General features: G+C 33.4%; 1 protein-coding gene across 2 annotated transcripts in view; it reads left to right on the top strand.

The window, feature by feature from the left end:
• LOC124365700 (ubiquitin-conjugating enzyme E2 Q2) overlaps positions 1-20,234 on the top strand; it is a 32,133-nt gene extending 11,899 nt beyond the window's left edge. The window contains exons 2-8 of one of the 2 annotated variants that reach the window (XM_046821637.1): positions 3,110-3,214; positions 6,549-6,764; positions 8,859-9,018; positions 10,437-10,657; positions 12,818-12,964; positions 15,904-15,970; positions 19,934-20,234. In XM_046821637.1, coding sequence (XP_046677593.1) covers positions 3,110-3,214; positions 6,549-6,764; positions 8,859-9,018; positions 10,437-10,657; positions 12,818-12,964; positions 15,904-15,970; positions 19,934-19,965 — 948 coding nt within the window. In that variant the 3' untranslated portion in view covers positions 19,966-20,234. Of the gene's footprint in view, positions 1-3,109; positions 3,215-6,548; positions 6,765-8,858; positions 9,019-10,436; positions 10,658-12,817; positions 12,980-15,903; positions 15,971-19,933 lie in introns of both variants that reach the window. The other variant, XM_046821636.1, reaches the window with a different exon arrangement.
• Positions 20,235-20,516: the final 282 nt, after the last annotated feature.

The raw sequence follows: 20,516 nt of genomic DNA, 5'->3' as shown, positions 1-20,516 counted from the left end.
TCATTTGTTTTAACATCCCCTGTAAATACATTGTCTATCAAATGCCATAACATCCCAAACTTATCTGTTAATGAATCGCAAACAACGGGCTTTTTTAGACTAGTTCTGATTAAAGTTGTAGCATTACACGGAAAACGATCTTTATATTGCCATTTTATACTGAATCTTGTTCACAAATCACTCCATGAAAATACATAAAAATCTTGCATTCAAAGCGCGCCTGCTTTTTTAATATTATCCCTTCATCTATCATAACATTCAGTATGCACAGACATGTTGTCCAGCTTTTACGTTAGACCTATCCAGACAATCGCAAGTCAAAAAAATTGTGCTTATAGAGTTCTAGAAGTTCTTAGTCTCAGTAACTGTCTTTTAACTTGTTTAGACAAGTGAAAAGTATGAGTGTTTACAACAGAAATTACAATATTTTAATTATAATATAAATATAATTATGAAATATTTTTTAAACTTTTTTGGTATTAATACTGATGCACATGTTACAGACACCCAAATGAAATACTAAACAAGACTTTCAAAACCATCAACTAGTATGGAAATAAATAGTAGTACATAAGGGAAGGTTGTTTGTGATATTTTGGTACCAATGATGAGAGATGCTAAGTATGAAGTTTCCTCTAAATCTAAAACAGTGCAAGTCATTGTCCTAGATTGGTGGATTTTTGTATGAATCTAAAAGGGGTACCGCAAGGCTCCATTTTAGGACCTCTCCTTTTTTTGTGTTATTTAAATAACATAGCAAAATGTTTAAATTTTGAGCCTTATTCAGGACTTTGTCTCTATGCTGACGACTCTAACTTGAAAGTTTCAGGGAAGACAGTAGAAGAGATAGAGTTACTGACCTCAATCGAATTGGCTTGTATTGAACAATTTTTCAAAACCACAATTTAACTCTAAATTCTGATAAAACCAAGCTTGTAAATTTTAAAACAAAACAATCCAATCAAATTTTAGATTTAAATATTGAAATTAATGACAGTGTAATTGAGAGGGTTGATCAGATAAAATTTCTAGGATTATTGGTTGATAGTAATTTGTCATGGGATGAACATACTAAATTGGTTTTAAACAAAATAAATTCAGGCCTATTTGCAATTCGAAAGATGTTAAATTTGTGTAGTTTGGAAACTTTAAAATTGATGTATTATTCTCATATCCAGTCTCACATAGCCTATGGCATTTGTGTATATGGAACAACAAAAATGGAAAACCTCACGGAAATATTGAAAGTCCAAAAAAGAGCAGTCAGAGTCATGTTACATCTGAATTTTAATGATTCTATCAAAGAAAAGTTCAAAGAATTAAAAATATTGACCGTTTATGGGCTATTTATTTATGAGTGCATAATGTTCCTAAGATACAACCCACTAAGGGATCAACATTATTTTATTCACTCGTACAATACACGACACAAAAATGAGTCTAATTTTCCAAGTTACCGTCTGGAGTTCTACAAAAAAAAAAACATTTGCAGGAAATAAATTTTTGAAAAAGTTACCAGAAGAAATTATAAAAGAGGACAATTGTAATATATTTAAGAAAAAGTTAAAAGCATTTTTGACAGGTTTAGCTTTGTACTCTATAGAGGAATTTGAAAAGGGTATTTTTTAATAATAACAATTGATTTTTAGATTTAGTTTTGGATGTAGTCTTTATTTTATATTATTGAAACTTGACACTATTCTAATGTAAGAAATGTGCTATATGTTTTTGAATAAAGAATTATTGACTATTGACTATTGACTATTAAATGCCTTGATAATGTCAGATCTTTCCATAACATTGCTTTAGTCAGAGTGGTCAATTCTGCAGCCAGTTAGTTTTTCAAGCATTTTCAATATGGTTTGTTTGTCTCAAACTCCACATCTTGACTAATATTAATGTTGCTTCGACCTATATCAGTTGTACTCAGGCTGGCAATAGTGGTTGCATGACTCATGTAATATGGATGTGTTGTGTCGGATTGATATTGATATGTGTTATGTAGCTAAACTTGCCTTTTGTAGTGCAATGGTTTGAAACATGCATCACCATGCATATAATGTCCAAGATTACTACTGATACTTGTTTCTCTGTATTTATCTAAATTAAAGATTTCCAGAATTCTGATAGCTCCGTTTCTGCAACTGATATAGTTGCCTTTTACCTCACTGTCATACCATACAGCGATTCCTTCCACATGAGAGGTGTGTTTCAAACAGTGTATGGTCGGTCGATTTTAATGTAACTATGTCTTCATGCTTTTAAATCATGTACACATTTAAAAACAATAGGAACATGGCTCGTAAGTGTTTGTTAGAGGGAGTGTTGATTTGTGGGGTCGAAGAAGGTATTAAAAACATCTAGGTGAAATATTTACTTCTTCTAGTTTAGGTAGTCCTTCCATAGCTCCTTTGTGTTTTAAAAGACTAGTTCTCTAATTTTCCTACCACTAACCGTTTTATTTTAATGGTAATATTGGAAGTCTGTTTTGTTAGTTATGTAGGTCTCTATATTCATATCTGTGGTGGTTTTTTCCTCCTAGTAATAATACTGTGACATGATCAGCATACACGATTGTTTTACTATATAGTCTTGCTTAAAAATTGGAAAAGTCATTTATGGAAATGATAAAAAGCAGAAGGCCCAGCACTAATCCATGAGAGACTCCTTGAGAAACCAGTTTTGATTCCGATTTAACTTTTTCAATTTGTCTTCTGCTTGTGTAATTTATTTCAGCAATTTGGTTTTGGTGTTTCAAAGAACTAATAGTGTTTTTGAGATTCTGTGTATACAAAGAATTGTTAAATTCTCTTGAAAGTCGTTTAGATGACAAAGACAATTTGTAAAGCTTCAATATAGTATGGTTTTGAAAGGGCTGAAACCTTGAAAGGTGATCCATTAGAAGGTACTTTAGACTAATTAACTGTCCATGAGGATTAAGGGTATGATGGCTTCTTGCAATGCCTTTGGTTATTTTTGGAACATTCCCCATTCTTCATATTCAAGGGTTCAACCATTTTAAGATTTTGGAGCTACAACAGCATTGAAATATCATGGGTCCTGAGACAGCTTTTTGTGACAAGTAATGGAACTTGGAATGTTGTTGCAGGAAACGTATCCATCGACACCACCCGTCTGGTTCGCTGACTCCGAAGAGACCAGTGTTACCAATGCAGTTCAAATTCTCAGCAACACTACCGGTCGGGACAATCATGTGAGTGAAATCAGCCATAATTTTATTTATTTATCAAAGGATTTTTGCACCTGCTTTAAAAAGTGAATTACAAGGGATTTCATTACAGTTTAGAATGACAAGGGATTTCATTACAGTTTAATTATCAAGTGGTGTAAAAATGTTGCATAATTATTGTACAGTTTATAACAAGCCTCAACTTCTTTGAATTATAAATAATTTGGTAAAATTGTATTAATAAAATGAAAAATAACTTAATCAAAAACATTTCATAATTTCTAAAACTGTGCATGAAGACAAATTTTGAAATCATTCTTAGGGTTTAATTTGGTTTCTTGAAAGCTATGAAGGTGAAATTTATTGTGATGCATAGTACATGGAGAAAGAAAGATAATGTAAACTAATGAATTTGTATTCAAAGATTATGATAAGTTTTTTGTTTGTAACTGAAGAATCAGTACAAAATGTTGGACCAGGTCATAAAAATCATTGTGCAATTGGTATAAAAGTTCTCTTGTATTAAAAGGTTAAATTTCAGTCCCATTGAAATTTAAAAAAAATAAACACTTGTGATTTACTCTGGAATATTCACATTTATCTTTGGTACGTAATTTATTATAGAGTAATAAAAAAAATAACTTCCATATATAGTTCTGCTTTTTTATACAATACAACAATAGATTAACTTTTAAAATACAGTTTCCATTTATTTTGTAATGTTAAAAAAATATAATTAATTAAACTTCTTGTAAGATTTAATGTTTATTGGATCTGAATTAATTTTGTCACTGGGATAAGTGATTTGTGAACAAAATAACTCTTAATACCTTATACTCCAGCAAGACATGAAACAGTTCATGAGTCAGCTACCGTATTTGAGTACCGTTGTTAAAGTTATAGTTCAAGTAAAGTAGTGCAATTGCCTCATCAAGTGATAGCAGGTCTATTGTATCCTAATTGGTTCACTTGTTCTTATCACCTGTCTGTGATTAATTGAGGGACAGCCAGCAGGTGAAGCGTATTACTCAGCTATGCATGAATATCCAATGATTTGTTCTTCCCAGTTTCATTTACTACACTACCACAGATTGATGTAACCAGTGCTTAACCCATTGCGGATAGTGAAAACGGCGCGCGCGCGGGCCTTAGAGTACGAATTAATCCGTATTACAACGCAGCACCCGCAGTGTTTGCACGCCTACCTGCCTGCTTAGCGCGCTCGGTAATTATACATGTTTTGTTTGCAATTTTAGTTTTTTTTTTACAATTTTATTACTGAACTTTTTACGGCGTCTACCTACAGAAGCAGCAGCAGGTGGAGTAGGTGAGTTGGACTCTTCCCTCAGGACCGGATCCGGAGCGGTTGAAGGGACAGGTTGAGGTTCATAAATATCCTCGGAAGCACTACTTTGAGCGTTTTTATTGATATTGAAATGATGTTGAAATAGAGTTTCCACATCCGGTGGTGTCCCAGGAACAATGTCTGAAATAGTCTGAACATCTGAATCATGGTCACTAGCCCGCTCGTCACTGTCAACATTAGTATCCGCGTAATTATGAAAACGTGGACAAATACGCGTGATAGAACCGTCTCCATCCTCAATAACACTATCGATATCACTTTCATCACTTCCACTTTCTAATAATAGTCTATCTAATTCAGATGATCGTAAATTGTCACCCATTTTATTTACGTACACGCACACAAGGCAAAGGAAAATCGAACGCCACAACTGTACGCCTCAGACAAACAATTTGTCGCAAATAATAACGTTATTGACCGATAACTAGGGAGTATTTGTGGACGAGTACCAGAGATAAGATAGGAAGCCAGTCCAGGAAAACAGACTATAAATATCCCCGAGGCTTATAACAGCGATAAGCGTTCAAAACAAATGAGTCATCCGTACCACGTCATCCGCGTGAGGGTCACGTCATTATGCTTTTGGTCCACGCCTCGCTCCGCGTCACCCTCACGTCGTTGATCCGCAATGGGTTAAATGTTACAAAACACTCAAATCTAAGGAACACTCACATGTAAACTTTAAATAAATTAACCCCGCTTTAATTGTAATCCTGGGAAGCTTAGGACAAATTTTTTTTTTTTGTTAGCTTATTTAAATGTGACTAAGAAATTAATACGTCACTGTTAAATGTCAGGTATCCAAATATGAAGAATCGTTTTACTGCTTTACATCAAGCAGCAAGTAGATAAGAATGAAACATTTGTGTGTTTCAGAAACTTATAGATAAACAACTATGAGTTTACAAATATAGTTGTTTACTCTATTTACTATAGCGTTATTTTAATTAATAGTGTGGTATCTATAAACAATAGAATAGCTAAGTGAAAACTAAATAGATTAGGTTAATTTCTACTGTTTTAATAAGTGTTGTAAATTTAAACATTCAAAGTTTACAAAGTAAATATAAACTATCGGCAAATAAACATTAAAAGCTAAACTTTAATCTTGTAAACTTGAATTAAGACATAAAATTTAAAAAAAGGATTAGTCCTACAGGTTTATTGATGTACAGAGTAAAATAATTGTCTTTAATCATCTCCCGAAGTATTTTAAAACTCATTCTAGGGAACATATCACATATGTATCAGAAACTTGATTTTACATTAAATGTTTTCCAATCTCTTTCTTAGTAATGTTAGATTATTTTTTATACTAAAATAGTTATCAGGGGATGAGTTTATGGAACCCAATTGCAAATATCAAAGTATCAAGGAAAAATGCAAACGTTCAATAGTTTCAGTTGTACTATTCCTTACAACTTCCAAACATTTTAAACTCGTAACCAGAAGCCTCCATTTAAGTATATTTTGTGGTTGAGAATGTATTTTAAAAGTAAAAAAAGTCCAACACGATGTCCATTCTGATTTTTTTCTGACATAATAATAGTAGTCTACATTGAAGTCCATTCACGACACTAACTTTTACATTAAACAAGCAGAAAACCATCATGAGTGAGTAAAAACAGTGCCAGCCTCCTGAAATGAAACACACAACATAATGTAACCAAACTGGAAATGTAAAAAATAAACCACTCTAAATAAATATCTCCGAGATGCCCATAGACATGGCAAGAATATTATCCAAAATATTATGTTTGTAAAAACATGAGGTAGGTAGGTAAATTAATTGGTAGTTTTAACATTCAAAAAGAATGTTAGGTTATGACAAAGTATGTTTTAAAGTCATTGTATGATTTTTTACACACAAAAATTACCAAAAAAGTGTTACCCCAATTATCTCATATACACCTGTATATGGCGTTATTACGATTTTGGTTCAAAAAGTGTCGACATTGAAACCTCCTTATAGTTATATGCATTGCTGTGCAGGTGATGAACCAAGTCGGTATCCTAGTGCGCGAGCTGTGTCGACTACATAGTGTGTCAGAGCCCGCTGAGCTGGACCGCCTCAGCATGGGGGTGTGGGTGGGTCCCCCCGCTATAGACCCCCCAGACATGGACGAGGACGAGGATGATGATGACAATGACGACGACGAGGACCTCCACTTGGAGATGGAGGATAGCGAGGCACTCGCCAAAAACAAGGTCAGTCCATTAGCTAAACTGTTTAGTGAAGAACAACCACTGTTACTTGTGTATTCACTTGTCATGCGTTTTGCTCAACTCTACATGTTGAATTGTCCTATCCCACTGGTGCAGGAACGGGTCTATTACTTAACACTGTTAAGTCACAAAGTTAGATGATAACAGAGAGAATGGAAAACTAGTGCTTATTACCTGAAGCCTGTTAAGGTTAATATTATAGACATTAATTGAAATTGCTTTGTTAATATTTTTTAGGCATAGTTTTACAAAGACGTAAAAGGTAGACATTAGTTGTTGAAAAGTGGAGTCGTACCCAACAGATCTTATAAACTATGTTTGCCTGTGTAGTAGGTATAAATTTATTTGATAGTGTTAATAAAAATTAAATCTCTTAATATATTAACATGTTTGTGTTGGACAAAAATATAAAGTAAAAATATTGTAATTGATCAATAATGAAATTAATTAGCTCAGAATGTAAAAAGACCTATATGGGGTGGCACCCTAGACTTAGATTTTTTATGTGTAGGTCAGAATGAGTTTGTAAAAAGCGAACTGGATTAATTTTGTTGATTTTCCCCTTGAATGTATGTTGTAAGAAATATAGAACTATTGGTTAGTTCTCAACAAGTCATTGCGAATACTGCTGGAGGAAAACAATATAGTCAGTTTAATCACTCAATATTTTCTTTCTCTGTAATAGATAAGATTAGAAGCATCAGGTGGGTTGTTGCCTTCTGTTTGTGACTGCTGAGATAACAGTGTTTTAAAGCAGATAACAGCTCCCAGCTATGGATTGTTTGGCAGCTGATAACATTGTTGTGCTGTACTATAATGTCATCCTAGGTCAAGGCAATGAGCCTATTTCTTAGCCAGCGATAATTTATGGAAATGGTTCTATTGTTTTGGTGCTTTAAACCTATGTTATTAATAGGGTATTTATTAATTCTATTTAATTTTAACTTTTTATCCAACCTTATTGTGAATACCTAAAAAAAAACAAACTATGTTCATTCTAAAAACAATCATTATTACACCTTTATTAGTAGTGTAGCCTTCAATTTAGCCAAAACGATAGTGGTAACATATGTTACTTTAGTTTTGATTATTTGTTTGTTTTTTTTTTATTCGTCTTAATCTACAGTATCGTTAATGACTACCATGTGTAAATTAAAAAATTCATTTATTATAAATTAATTTTCTTCATTTTATTGGTTTTTAACAATTGATTATGACAAGGAATCAAATTAAAACTTCTTAACACCATTGTTCCTAATTAATTGTTATATTATTGTTGTGTATGATTAGAATTAAATCATAATAGTCTTTAAATCACAAAACATCACGATAACACTGTGACATCAAGTTTCCCTCGAAATGGATCAAAATTTTGTCACCACCTGATGGCAAGAGTAACAGCACAGGATGAGATATTTGTTCAGGAACTGTTATTTTTGTCTAAAGTACATCTACATGAATTAGTAGCAACAAAATTTAACATAACAAAATAAAATTTTCCAGGCACTAGTATTGGCTTATGTAAACAATAGTTCTTAACCTTTGTCATCTTACACCGTCAACAACAGATAAAGAAGTATTTTGAAAAATGGTGCTGTCGGACTTATGTTGTCATTAATTATTTGTTAATCCCAATTTTTTTTTTTATTACAATCCTACCCCATAACAAATAAACTTGACCTGTTTAGCTGTTTTTCAGCAGATACTAACAAATAGTCATCAAATAAAATTACTTTTATAAAAGCAAAAGAGTATTGCACAATCTGATGACATTTTATATTTGATGAGATCATTAGTAATAAAGTTTTCTCTAGTATACATTAAAATCATTTATATACGTTCAAAAGTTAAGTGAGATACCTATTTCTATATTTAACATGTATAAAAATTGTATTGTTTGAGGTTTTATAGGTCCAAGTGAAGGCTGTAGCTGTATTGCTGTGATGGGCAGAGAGGTTGAACAAAATTAACCAAAGAGCAATGAAACAAAGTAGACTTAGTGTATGTCTGGGCCATGTATTGAAATACAGAATTAGGATTGAATTTATTATTTTAATTGTATTATTTGTGTCACAGTCAGATGAGATGGATGCAGAACATATCAACATGCTGGAGAGGTTGAGGCAGAACCAGCGCCAAGACTACCTCAAGGGTCAGGTCTCCGGCAGCGTGCAGGCTACAGATAGGCTCATGAAGGAGCTCAGGGACATCTACCGCTCAGACACCTTTAAGAAAGGTAATCACGTGAATTGTGATCATTCCTTTGTTTACTACACCTAAAAGGCTTATTAAAAATGACAAATGAAAATTTAAGCTGAAAACTTCAAAAAGTCACCTTTTTGACTGTTTCTGTTGGATTTGAAGTAAGTCTTTTAATGGAAGCAAATCAACATTTTGGGTACAACACTAACACACATTATTTACACATATTTACTTATACTGGTTTGTGAATTCTGGTTTTAGTGGTTTTCTATGGTATGGGAAGCAAGAAGCAACGTAAAAACCTGCATTGCAATCACTGCACTAGTAACACGATTCTCGGTGCACCGTATGAATCAAGCAAACTACATGTCTCAATATAGACCAATCAGTTTGCCCACACCATCTATCGGCAATACAGTGAACTATGTACAGTTATTTGTTTAGCTGTTTTCCAACTAGACGAATTGCCACAAATCAAAATTAATTAGGTTATTGTTGCACGACGAATTAATGCTAGCAAATAACAATATTAGATTTTCAGGAATAAAGATCCGACTAATATTGTTTTAGAAAACAACATCTGTAATTAAAGGGTTAAGAGTTGTAAAAAGTAATTTACGGCAAAAATATTTCCCTTCCTTGTTTTAAATTTACTCATGTTATCACTTACAGGGTTAGAAACAGTACACAGGATAACATTAGGTGATAATATGAATATGTTGCCGCTATTAGGTGAGAACTGTGTAAATTTGGATTAAGTTTACATTGCAATGTTTCCAACCTCTATGTACAATGAAGATAAAACTCCCCAAGCCATATAAATTTATATATTCAAGACGTGACGAGTGTGGTAAAAAGAAAATATATATATAATGCAATATATTGATGTATACAGGAGGACAGTGTCCTTTGATAGATCAAAATAACTAGTTGGAAACATACAAAAAATTCACTGCAGTGTTGTTTGCAGTACTAGATCAAAGAAAGTATTCATAGACCATGACAAATCATTTACTTCTTTTCTGTCTTTCTTGCACATGTAGTATGGTCTTTCAAATAAAAGATGGATTTATATCATTCATCAGGGAGAAGCTAATGGGCAGCTGACTCTTGATTTTCAAACAGCTGGTGGTATTTTTAAGGAAATTTGAAAATAATGTTTTGAGTGGCTACAGTATGAAAATCCCTTTATGTGATACAGTACCCGTAATATGCTTGCAGTCATTGATTTTTTATTTGGTGTGCAAGAGCTAAAGTAAAACAGCTGAAATAAATCAAAATGGGATTGGAAAATTCACAAATGATCTTTGTTGGGTTTAATAAATAAGGTATAAATGATGTTCTAATATACGTATGTTCTCTTTAATTTTTTATCAAAAGTATCATCATTATTAACACTAATGTTATGTTAATGTTGGATGATCTGAGAACTTATAGACTGTGTGGTTGTAGGCATGTACAGCATAGAGTTGGTGTCAGATAGTCTGTACGAGTGGAATATTCGGCTGATGTCAGTAGATCCAGACTCCCCCCTCCACAATGACCTGGTCATGCTCAAGGAGAAGGAGGGCAAGGACTCTATCCTGCTCAATATGCTGTTCAAGGAGACCTATCCTTTCGAGCCTCCATTCGTGCGAGTGGTCCACCCGATCATCTCCGGCGGCTATGTGTTGGTAAGTGTTATCTGTTGGTGTATGCCTACACTATCGTGTCTTGGTCAAACTTAAGAAGTAAAAAATCCATTCATGGACACATAGTGACAAATTCATGGATTTGATGTTGGTTGGAGTTTTTTTAGTGTGTGTGGCTCTCTCTATAAAGCGAGACAGATCTCCCGCATGGTATGGTATAGTGAACATACTAGTAACTGCAACAGTTTTTCTATTAACCCTGTAGTTTGACTCAAGGAAACTGTGTGAAATTACTTTCAATTTTTTTTTAAATCTTTTAATATGGATTGTGATTTTAAAAGTTTCATTACTGTGAAAATAAAAGTGAATGATCTTGAACCATATTTGCAAGGTATGCTTAAATTTTTAAATAGATTTAAAGAATTAAGGATTGTGGCATTCTTACTATAATACGGTAGAGCAATCACCATGTGTTTTTCTAAGCTTACTATTGAGTGGCAAATGTGTGGCAGGAGCACCTTTGCTTGGTTTTGAAAATTTGAAAATTGCTAAACCTGAACAGTACCAAAAAGATTTTAAGATACAAAATATTTACTAGCAGTGTATAATGAATTATATGTCCCATTAACAATCTCTTTAAAAAGAACTTCTTTTATATTTTAAGATTTAATGCTAAAAACAGAATTAAATTTTTTAACTAAAACATTTATTGACTCCTATCCAACAATTGAGATTTGTGACATCCCCCCACTCCTGGTGTTTCGTCTGGCTCACATTATTATTCCACCCATAGCGCAAACTATAAGCAGTCAACTTTTGTCTCTGCACGGACCGTATTCATCCTTATTGTGTTGGGGCCAATACTAACCCAGTTATTTTTTAGCCACACCTTGTATACATTCATTTGATATTTAGATATATTCTTTAAAATATTTTTGTAATGTTAAATCTCTTATTAAGTGAATTTACAAAAGTTAAATGAAATATATATTTATTTGGAGACAATAGTATAAAAATATTCACTTGAAAGGCTTGCACAGCAGTAATGTCACAGGTAAGAAAATGAATCCTAGTTAACCCTCCATCAGGCGCTTAAAATTAGAAACACCATCAGGCGCTCACGGAGGTTTCCTCCAGGTTAGCGAATAATGGATATCATAGTCGTTTAAACTGTTTTTATTTGTTTAAAAATTCATACTGATTTAATTACAATGTAATATATTCATTTTTTCTGAAATGAAATAAAAATACTCTATTATGTAATGAATTTTCCAAATAAGAAATTCAAAATCTTAAAAAAATGTTATTGTATAATAACAACATAATTTATTTTAAGGAATAATGCAATTAATTGTAAAAATGTTTAACTTACTGTAATAATATATGGAAATTAACTTACTTTTTAACTTCTTACAAAAACAACTTACTTCAGTTCTTGAGATATTATACAATTGTAATGTCAATTATTGCTCTAAATAAAAATGTATTCTTTACTAAAATTTTTTTTAACACTACACAAAGTTTCAAAACATTTTCCTGCTGGTTCTTATAACGACAATGTTCACTCCATAAACAGTACTGAAATGTTCCCTAGCACACGGGTACTGTACTGACAAGTCTCTCGTCTTCATTCTCCATTTCACAAAATTAAAATAAAATATATTGTAAAACTTAAAAAGAAATAAACCATCACAGGTCACACATTTAGGCGCAACACGGATTATTACTCCATAAAAACTAAACACAATAAGGCGCTCACGGAGATTTCGTCCAAGCACTACAAACACAACATCGAGCGCTCACGGAGGAATCGTCCAGTCTCGCACGGAAGTAGACCTCACACTGACAGATTTTGACAAAGATAAGCGGGAGGCTATTGTTTCGCTTCCCCAAAAGATGCTCGTGAATTACACTGCGGGAAACGACTGCCAACATCAGAAAAGTAGTACTATTTTTAATAATAAAAAATACACGGAGGAAAACTCCGTTTAGCGCCCGATGTAGGGTTAATAATTTATTTACTTTTCCTATAACAATCATTAGCAAATTGGTACTACATAGTAACATTTCTATGCAGACGTTAAATCGGGTTAATGTTTGTGCCTTTCATAATCCTACCTGAGGGGCTTTCATGTTATAGAAATATTGACAAAGCAGTGTTTATGTCGATTCTGAATTCATATTGAGCTTGCGTATGTGCAGATGGGTGGAGCCATATGTATGGAGCTATTGACCAAGCAAGGATGGAGCTCTGCCTACACGGTGGAGGCTGTGATCATGCAGATCGCGGCCACACTGGTGAAGGGCAAGGCTCGGATACAGTTTGGGGCAGCCAAAGTTGTGACTCAGGTAAACTCGGCACAGGTAAACCCCCTTCACTTCTGTATTACTTTTATTAGACTAACTTTACCATATTTTACTCTTGCCACAGCTGAATACTGTATATCTTGATATTGTGTCCCCATATGTTTATGAAGTCTAGATAATTTATTGTCTTCAATATAAATATGCCATCTTGGTAACTTTGGCATTATGTCATCTGTTATTTTATTTATATATTACTAGCAGTTACCTGCTGCTTTCCACGCAATTTAGTATGCGTTGCATGTGTATGACCACTGGTGATTCGAGTGAATTATATTTCCGACGCCAATATTGAGTTTGTCGTGTTGCCATAATCAATAAAATACATTTTTACTTGGCCATCCTAATTTACTTTGTTCTTATTATGTTTCTTTTCTATAGTTGATTTTGCCATTTTACCCGATAAAGAAAATATATATCACAGGTCATAGAAGCCTACTTCTGGAAAAAGATAGCTAAAATGGGCTTAGTTATCCTTCCACCTTTTAATAGTTCCTAACTAAAATATTTATTATTTTATGTTTGAAAAATCTCAAATCAAAAATTCAGAGTGAAATTGCCATTACTTGGATATCAAATGTTTTTATGGCTCAAACTACTTTTCTGGCACTATGGGTGTCATACTTTTTCTGTAACCATTTTTTATACATTTTATATTGTGCCACAGGTATATTACTACAATTTTGTTTCAGTTGTGCACAGGCCACAATATGTTTGATGTTAATGAGTCACAGTTAAATCATCTTTATTAACTTATTCATTAAGAATGGTTACAGTGTCAATCAAAAGATTGTAAAAACCAATTGTAGAATTTTACAAAGAAACTTCATATTCTTCTGATTCCCGGTTGAAAGGAGTGCACGAGGATTCAAGTGACTAGTCTGTAGAGGTGTACCACAAGGATCTGTCCTTGGCCCTGTATTACATGCTTATAATATGGTTTCAGTACGTTAAACATTAAAATTAACAGGACTATATAAAAATAATATTCCTCAGAAAAACTGTACAAAATGCAAACAACAACCATCTACTAATCTGATGATTTGTTAAAGCAAGAAGAATTTCCATGTAAACTTTCAGTACTACCGGCCCAGTAGGTTTTACGTGATGGAGTGACACACAGACAGTCACCACTTAATAGTTATATACTAGTTTGCTATTTAAAATAAAACCATGTGTCTCATATTCTGGAATAAAATTTGATTCTCAAGTCATCCTCACTGATGATGTGGTCTCACTGGCTTATCATGTTTTGTTTTGATGATAAAAACAAATTCTTATATCTTCTTTGTTTTGGATATTTTAGGATGTCAGTATTTGTTTCATCTTCTTTATTTACATTGTTATTGTCTGAGCTGTAGTGGTTAACCCTCCAAGTGGTAAATAAATCACTTTAAAGTGCTGGGCTGTTTTGAAGCAAAATACATGGTTCCTTAAAAGCCACTATACATTCAAAGATCATGTGTTATATATATCATTCTTTTCAGAAAAACATGCTTTAGGAAATAAAGATAATTCAAAACAATTACCACTTTTCTCTAAAAAAAGTCTTGATAAATAGTAAAATTATTTTTCTTTTTGTTTTTTTTAAATGGTGAGGTTGTAAATGCATTTTAAAACATGTTTATAAATATTTCAAAACATACAAATTGTTTCAAATTTCATTGTGAACAATAAAAATGTCACTTCAAAGCCTTTTGAACAAAAACTACACACAAAATATAAAAACTAAAAAAATGTTCTGCACACCAAAATTTGCACAATGTACACATTCAAAGTAAACACTTCTCAAAAAATATTGGTTTGGATGTACATATAACCTCAAAAAAGCTAAAATAACACAAATCAAAACAATACGTCACGGCCCGAAACAATAACTAACCTAGACGAAAACTACAACACAGTACTGCGCAGCAAGCGCGGCAACAGCTGACAAAAATCAGCTGACTGTTATTTTTCATTCTACTCAAAGGCTTACAAAGTAGAGCCAGTGCGTATAGAAATATTTCCTACATTGTACTATAAAAATCGCTGAATAATTAAATAAACCGTTTTACGGCAATTTAACAAAAACGAACATATCGCACAGTGCGATAGTAGCACTTGGAGGGTTAATTTATTGACGATCCAAATATTTTCTTTTCTTAGTCGTTAAAGTTTATTGTTAAAATTTATTGTTTTAGTATCTGTCTATTAAATAGAGGTGTATATAATTTATTAAAATATTATTATGTTTATCAGTTGTCCTATTTCTCTTATTTAATTTCCTAATTTTTATTTAACATATTGTCAAATTAATGTTTGTAACATAACAAATTTACAAGTTCTATTTCTGGAACAACATTAAGAATAACAATTTATTTATAAATACATGTAACACTGTAATGGTTAGTGGTGGATTAGATTTAACCATTGCTTGGTCTTGTATTTTATTATCTACAAATAAATAAATATTTGTTGGATTGTTTCATGGAAACAAAATAACTACTTATTATCGTAACAGTTGCTTATACAGACAAATATATAGTCATAAAAACGAAAATTAATAAATTTAAATTATTGAAATTAAATATTGTTTTAGCCACTGGTTGGCATAAAAATTAAAAAATGGAGGAATTTTCTGTTTTAAGTGTGCACCAAGTGTACATAGTATCATCCATGTATACCATGAGCACATTTTAACTCAACTGGCATCATTAGCAAGAAATTAGTGATAAATAAATTACCAGTATTATAATTGTATTTGCATCATAATAGATATTTTCAAACCAGGAAAATATCAAAAGTTATTTACTTTCATATTTCATAAAGTATTTTGTAATTAAAATTTGTATTGTTAAATAGAATTTTAGGCGTTTTAAAATTTTAATGAGACCAGTGATGAAAGACGAGTTATGACATACGAGAAATGTGACTTGTTCTAGGGCCAGTACAGCTTGGCTAGGGCGCAACAGTCCTTCAAGTCCTTAGTACAAATACATGAAAAGAATGGTGAGTGTTCTGTGTCAAACCTATTCTTACATTTATTCCATTAAGTTTAGATATATTTATGTTGTTGCATGAAACTTATTAAAAAGCATAAGTATAAACTAGAAACTGTGATTTACTCGCAATATCAACAATTTGTACTGCAAATTAAATAGTAGTCACCAAAAGGATGAAATGCATAAATGGTATGAAAAGAGGATATGTCCTTAATATCAGGGGTATTCCCATCAGCCTTAAAATTAGCCAAGGTGTACCCTAAGTTAAAAAATGGAAGTCCAACGCAAGCAAGTAACTTCAGGCCTATCTCGCTACTTTCAACTTTTTCAAAAGTGATTGAACGGGTTGTGCTAAAAAGACTGATGGAGTACTGTGAACAACATAAGCTACTAACAGTAAGTCAACATGGTTTCTTAAAAGGGCGATCTACTATTACTGCAATCATTGAGCTAGCAGAGTTTATAATTGACCATCTGGAGACAGGAAAGCTAGTTACAGGCATTATGCTCGACTTCAGTAAGGCGTTTGATTGCCTTGGCCACTCTCTCATTTTAAACAAACTTGAAAATCTGGGCATTAGAGGTACTGCCCTTAACTGGCTCAAGAGCTACCTGGAACAACGCAGCCAACTGGTCAAATTTAGACACACGGAAAGAGGACAGATTCATACTGTAAGATCAAAACCACTCCCTATCAATAGAGGTGTACCACAAGGATCTGTCCTTGGCCCTGTATTGTTTATCCTTTTTACAAACGACATGCCTCAATATTTGGACAGTCTCTGTCATACACTCATGTATGCAGATGATACAACCCTTCTCTCTTCAGAAAACTCTACTAGCTAGCGGTACGCTCATACACCTCATTGAACATGGCATACCAGTACTGCCACTACAACGACTTGGTAGTTAATATGTCTAAGACTAACCAGCTAGCATTTGGTAGAAAGCGAAACCAGATACCAGCCCTACCAGATGTTGATGTAAAACCACACACCAAATTTCTGGGAGTGATTATCGATGAAAAAATGTCATGGACACAATATATTGACAAGCTATGTAAGAAATTAAATACCAGTCTTTATATCTTGAAGCGAATAAAAACAATCAGTAACACCCCAACAGCAAAGACTACTTACTTTGCAATATTTGAAACTCATATTCGATACGGGATAACCGCCTGGGGAGGAACAACTCAAGAGAACCTACAACGACTACTGCGACTTCAGAAAAAAGCTATAAGGATTCTTAACTGCCTGGGCCCCAGAGACACCTGTAAAGAAGCCTTTATGAACCTAAAAATCATGACAGTGATTGCCCTCTATATTCGGGAGGTTATACTGTATGTTGATGGGAAGAACCTACCTCGAGCTGCTGACCATCACGACTACTACACCCAACATCCTACAAACTACCCACTACCAGCCCACCATCTTACACTGTATGAAAGAAAACCGTTATATGCTGGCAAGAAGCTGTACAACATATTACCACAAGAACTAAAAGCTCTTAAAGGAATGAAGCTGAAGGCATCGCTGAATGACTGGCTGACATCAAGACCCTTCTACACCCTAGATGAATATGTGCACTGGAAAGACATTCAAGAGTGACATTATTTTTGTATACAATTTGAATTGTATCCACTGTAAACTGACGCTATACATTTCTCTAAGAAATTTTGTAATAAAGAGTTTCTGATTTCTGATATAGCTGTAATATGCTCTTATTGAATCATATATACAGTATGGGGGTGACCACAGTATGTCCTTTTCCACCAGTAGAAAGCAGACAGAACACCAAAACCAACTGTAGACAGAAAGTCAGAAGCCTGAAGATCCTAACAGTGGTGTGCCTTTTTATTTTATAAATGGTCACTTATGCTAGTGGCCTGCAGTTAGAGGTATTGGCAGACACAACTGTAACTCCGCATGAGTTGAACTTCTTATCACTAACAAATCATCTCACTGTCTTTAAAGACTAACCTTTCTGCTTAGGAATCACATTCCTGAACTTCCTGACTGATGAAGCCAAAGGAGATGGTGCCGAGTTACCTTGATCTATGGTTGCTGGAAGATCTTTTTACTCCATTGACTTTCTGAACTGAGGAATTTCCCCCGTAGACCGTAACAATGCGTACTTCTTTACAAATCACTCTCCGCTTATTATTTTATTTTACAGAATTTTGTAAACCGTTACTGACAACTATGTTACATACTCCAGGTTCATGAATAGTCTTGTGATTGATTAGCATTCCTGTAAGGCACTTCAAAATTCTCAATTCTTGTAAAATCATTATGTATACTTTCTATTTGGTTTTAATATTTTTTATTGTCAATGTGTATGTAGCATTAGTTTGTAAATCCAAATGAAAACTAAATTGGTGCCTTAGTAATCATTGCACTAATTTTATCCTTAAAACAAAAACAATTTATTTTTTTTTAGATATAGCAACTTTTATTATTCTTTAAAACTTTCAACCGTCCGCCGTCTTGAAAAATGATGATTGTATAACATTATTCTTTTTTTTGATCTGAGACTGTATGACAAGAAATAAATGTACCAAATTTTAGTTTTTTTTTATCTTTATCTGTAATGGTTTCTGAAATAAAAATTAAAAACACATACAGACAGATGGTAAATGAAAATAGATAGACCATTGGTTTTATTTAGTTTTTGAACTCATTGCACTAATTTTATCCTTAAACAAAAACAATTTTATTCTTTTTAGATATATCAACTTTTATTATTCTTCCTGTTGAGGAGTAGCTGAAAGTTCTTCCAAAAGAGTACAGACGGTTATAGCCGTTTGATCCCAAAAGAGTATTGATGGTTATGACCGTCCATGACGGGGTTGCTAAAACAATCAATATTGCAACTGTTTATGCACTCTAGTGGCGTTCTTACATACTATTTCCACTGTGAAATGTTCAAAGTAATTATTGCTGTACGGTGCTGGCTCCTAGTGACGGAATATATAATCACAGATTTGCCGCCAAATGTTCTGTCATTTTCTCGCGCCACGTCCATTTATAGGCTATACATGGAATCAAAAAACCCAAATGCTAAGGTTCACATCATGGACTTCCGAATTAACATTATCAGATAGATACTGGAAGCACATGTTGCACCAAGAGAAGAGGCCGCAGCTGTGACGCGTCCGTTGGGCGGAGCCCAGCAGCCGCTACGCTTGTCAGGTCGCCATTTCCCCCGCCCACTACCAGTAAGGGAAAATGGCCGAAGGAAGCTAAAACGCTGCTTTGTGTGTTCAAATACAACACGGGGTGAGCGTAAAAGGAAAGAAACTGCTTATGAGTGCACAAAATGTGAAGTAGCACTTTGTGTGTACCCGTGTTTTGAACACTATCATACGTTTGTAAAATTCTAAAAAAAAAAAAAAAAATGTATGAATTTATCAAGTTGTAGATCCTAAAAATGCATTATTATGATATTTTGTAAGGTTTCAATACATTTTGAATGAAAACAACAAACATTTTTTCTTTACTCCCTGGAGTTCATTAAGGATAATTTTGCTTACTCTAGTATACACTAGGTAGGATGACGGTTATAGCCGTCAGTACTCCCCAACAGGTTAAAACTTTCAACTGTCCGCCATCTTGAAAAATGATGATTGTATAACATTATTCTTTTTCTTGATCTGAGACTGCATGAGAAATAATTGTACCAAATTTGAATGTTTTTATCTTTATCTCTAATGGTTTCTGAAATAAAAATTAAAAACAAATACAGACAGATGATAAATGAAAATAGATAGACCATTGGTTTTATTTAGTTTTTAAACTCCTCTTGATCATGGAATAATATCCTAAATTGTTTAAAGAAATTTGTTACACCCTGTATACAATAGGTGTATTTAAACCTAAGTTATGTTAGAGAAACTTTTTTTACGATTGTTCTAAAAATGGGACATTGGGATTGAAAGGTTAATCTGACTAAGGTTATTATGTTACAGGCTGGTTTACTCCACCGAAGGAAGACGGTTAATGCGTAGGAAGTCTATTGAGACGAGTGAGAGAGAGACTTGTACAAAGTGCACAGTGAGAAGGGAGCAGCATCGCCCACCTGTAAATAATAGACTTTGCTGTACCGCGTTGGTGTCAATTCCCGTTTTAGTTACGTCTCTGTCCTCGTTCCTTATGGTACTTTTATTATGTAAGTTTTAAGGATAAAATAAATATCTATATGTTTTAATTGTCATGATTTAATAGAACAGTTGTTTTTGTAGTAAAGTAATAAAGTGTAATTGCAGTGTTCATTTCCTTATTTGTACGAAATAAGTTTTTTTTTCATTAACATGTTGACTGCGGTAAACGCACCAGTGTGTACTGGATGGTTAAGATCCCCCAAGGTAGAGCCGCAGTGAATGTGTTAATTATGAATACATACTTACACCACACAACAAATATTTTTCATTAAAAGACAAAATTACATGAAGCGAAGCTTGACTGATCCAACTTTACATTATTTCCTAATTGGTAAAGACGCAGGTGCTCCCTCAAGATAAGGTTTAATTTATTTCACACATTTCATATTTT

The sequence above is a fragment of the Homalodisca vitripennis genome, chromosome 7 (assembly GCF_021130785.1).
Source record: "Homalodisca vitripennis isolate AUS2020 chromosome 7, UT_GWSS_2.1, whole genome shotgun sequence".
NCBI classification, from domain to species: Eukaryota; Metazoa; Arthropoda; class Insecta; order Hemiptera; family Cicadellidae; genus Homalodisca; species Homalodisca vitripennis.
The sequence above is the reverse complement of the archived record's forward strand: the minus strand, read 5'-3'. Positions and strand labels throughout refer to the sequence as shown.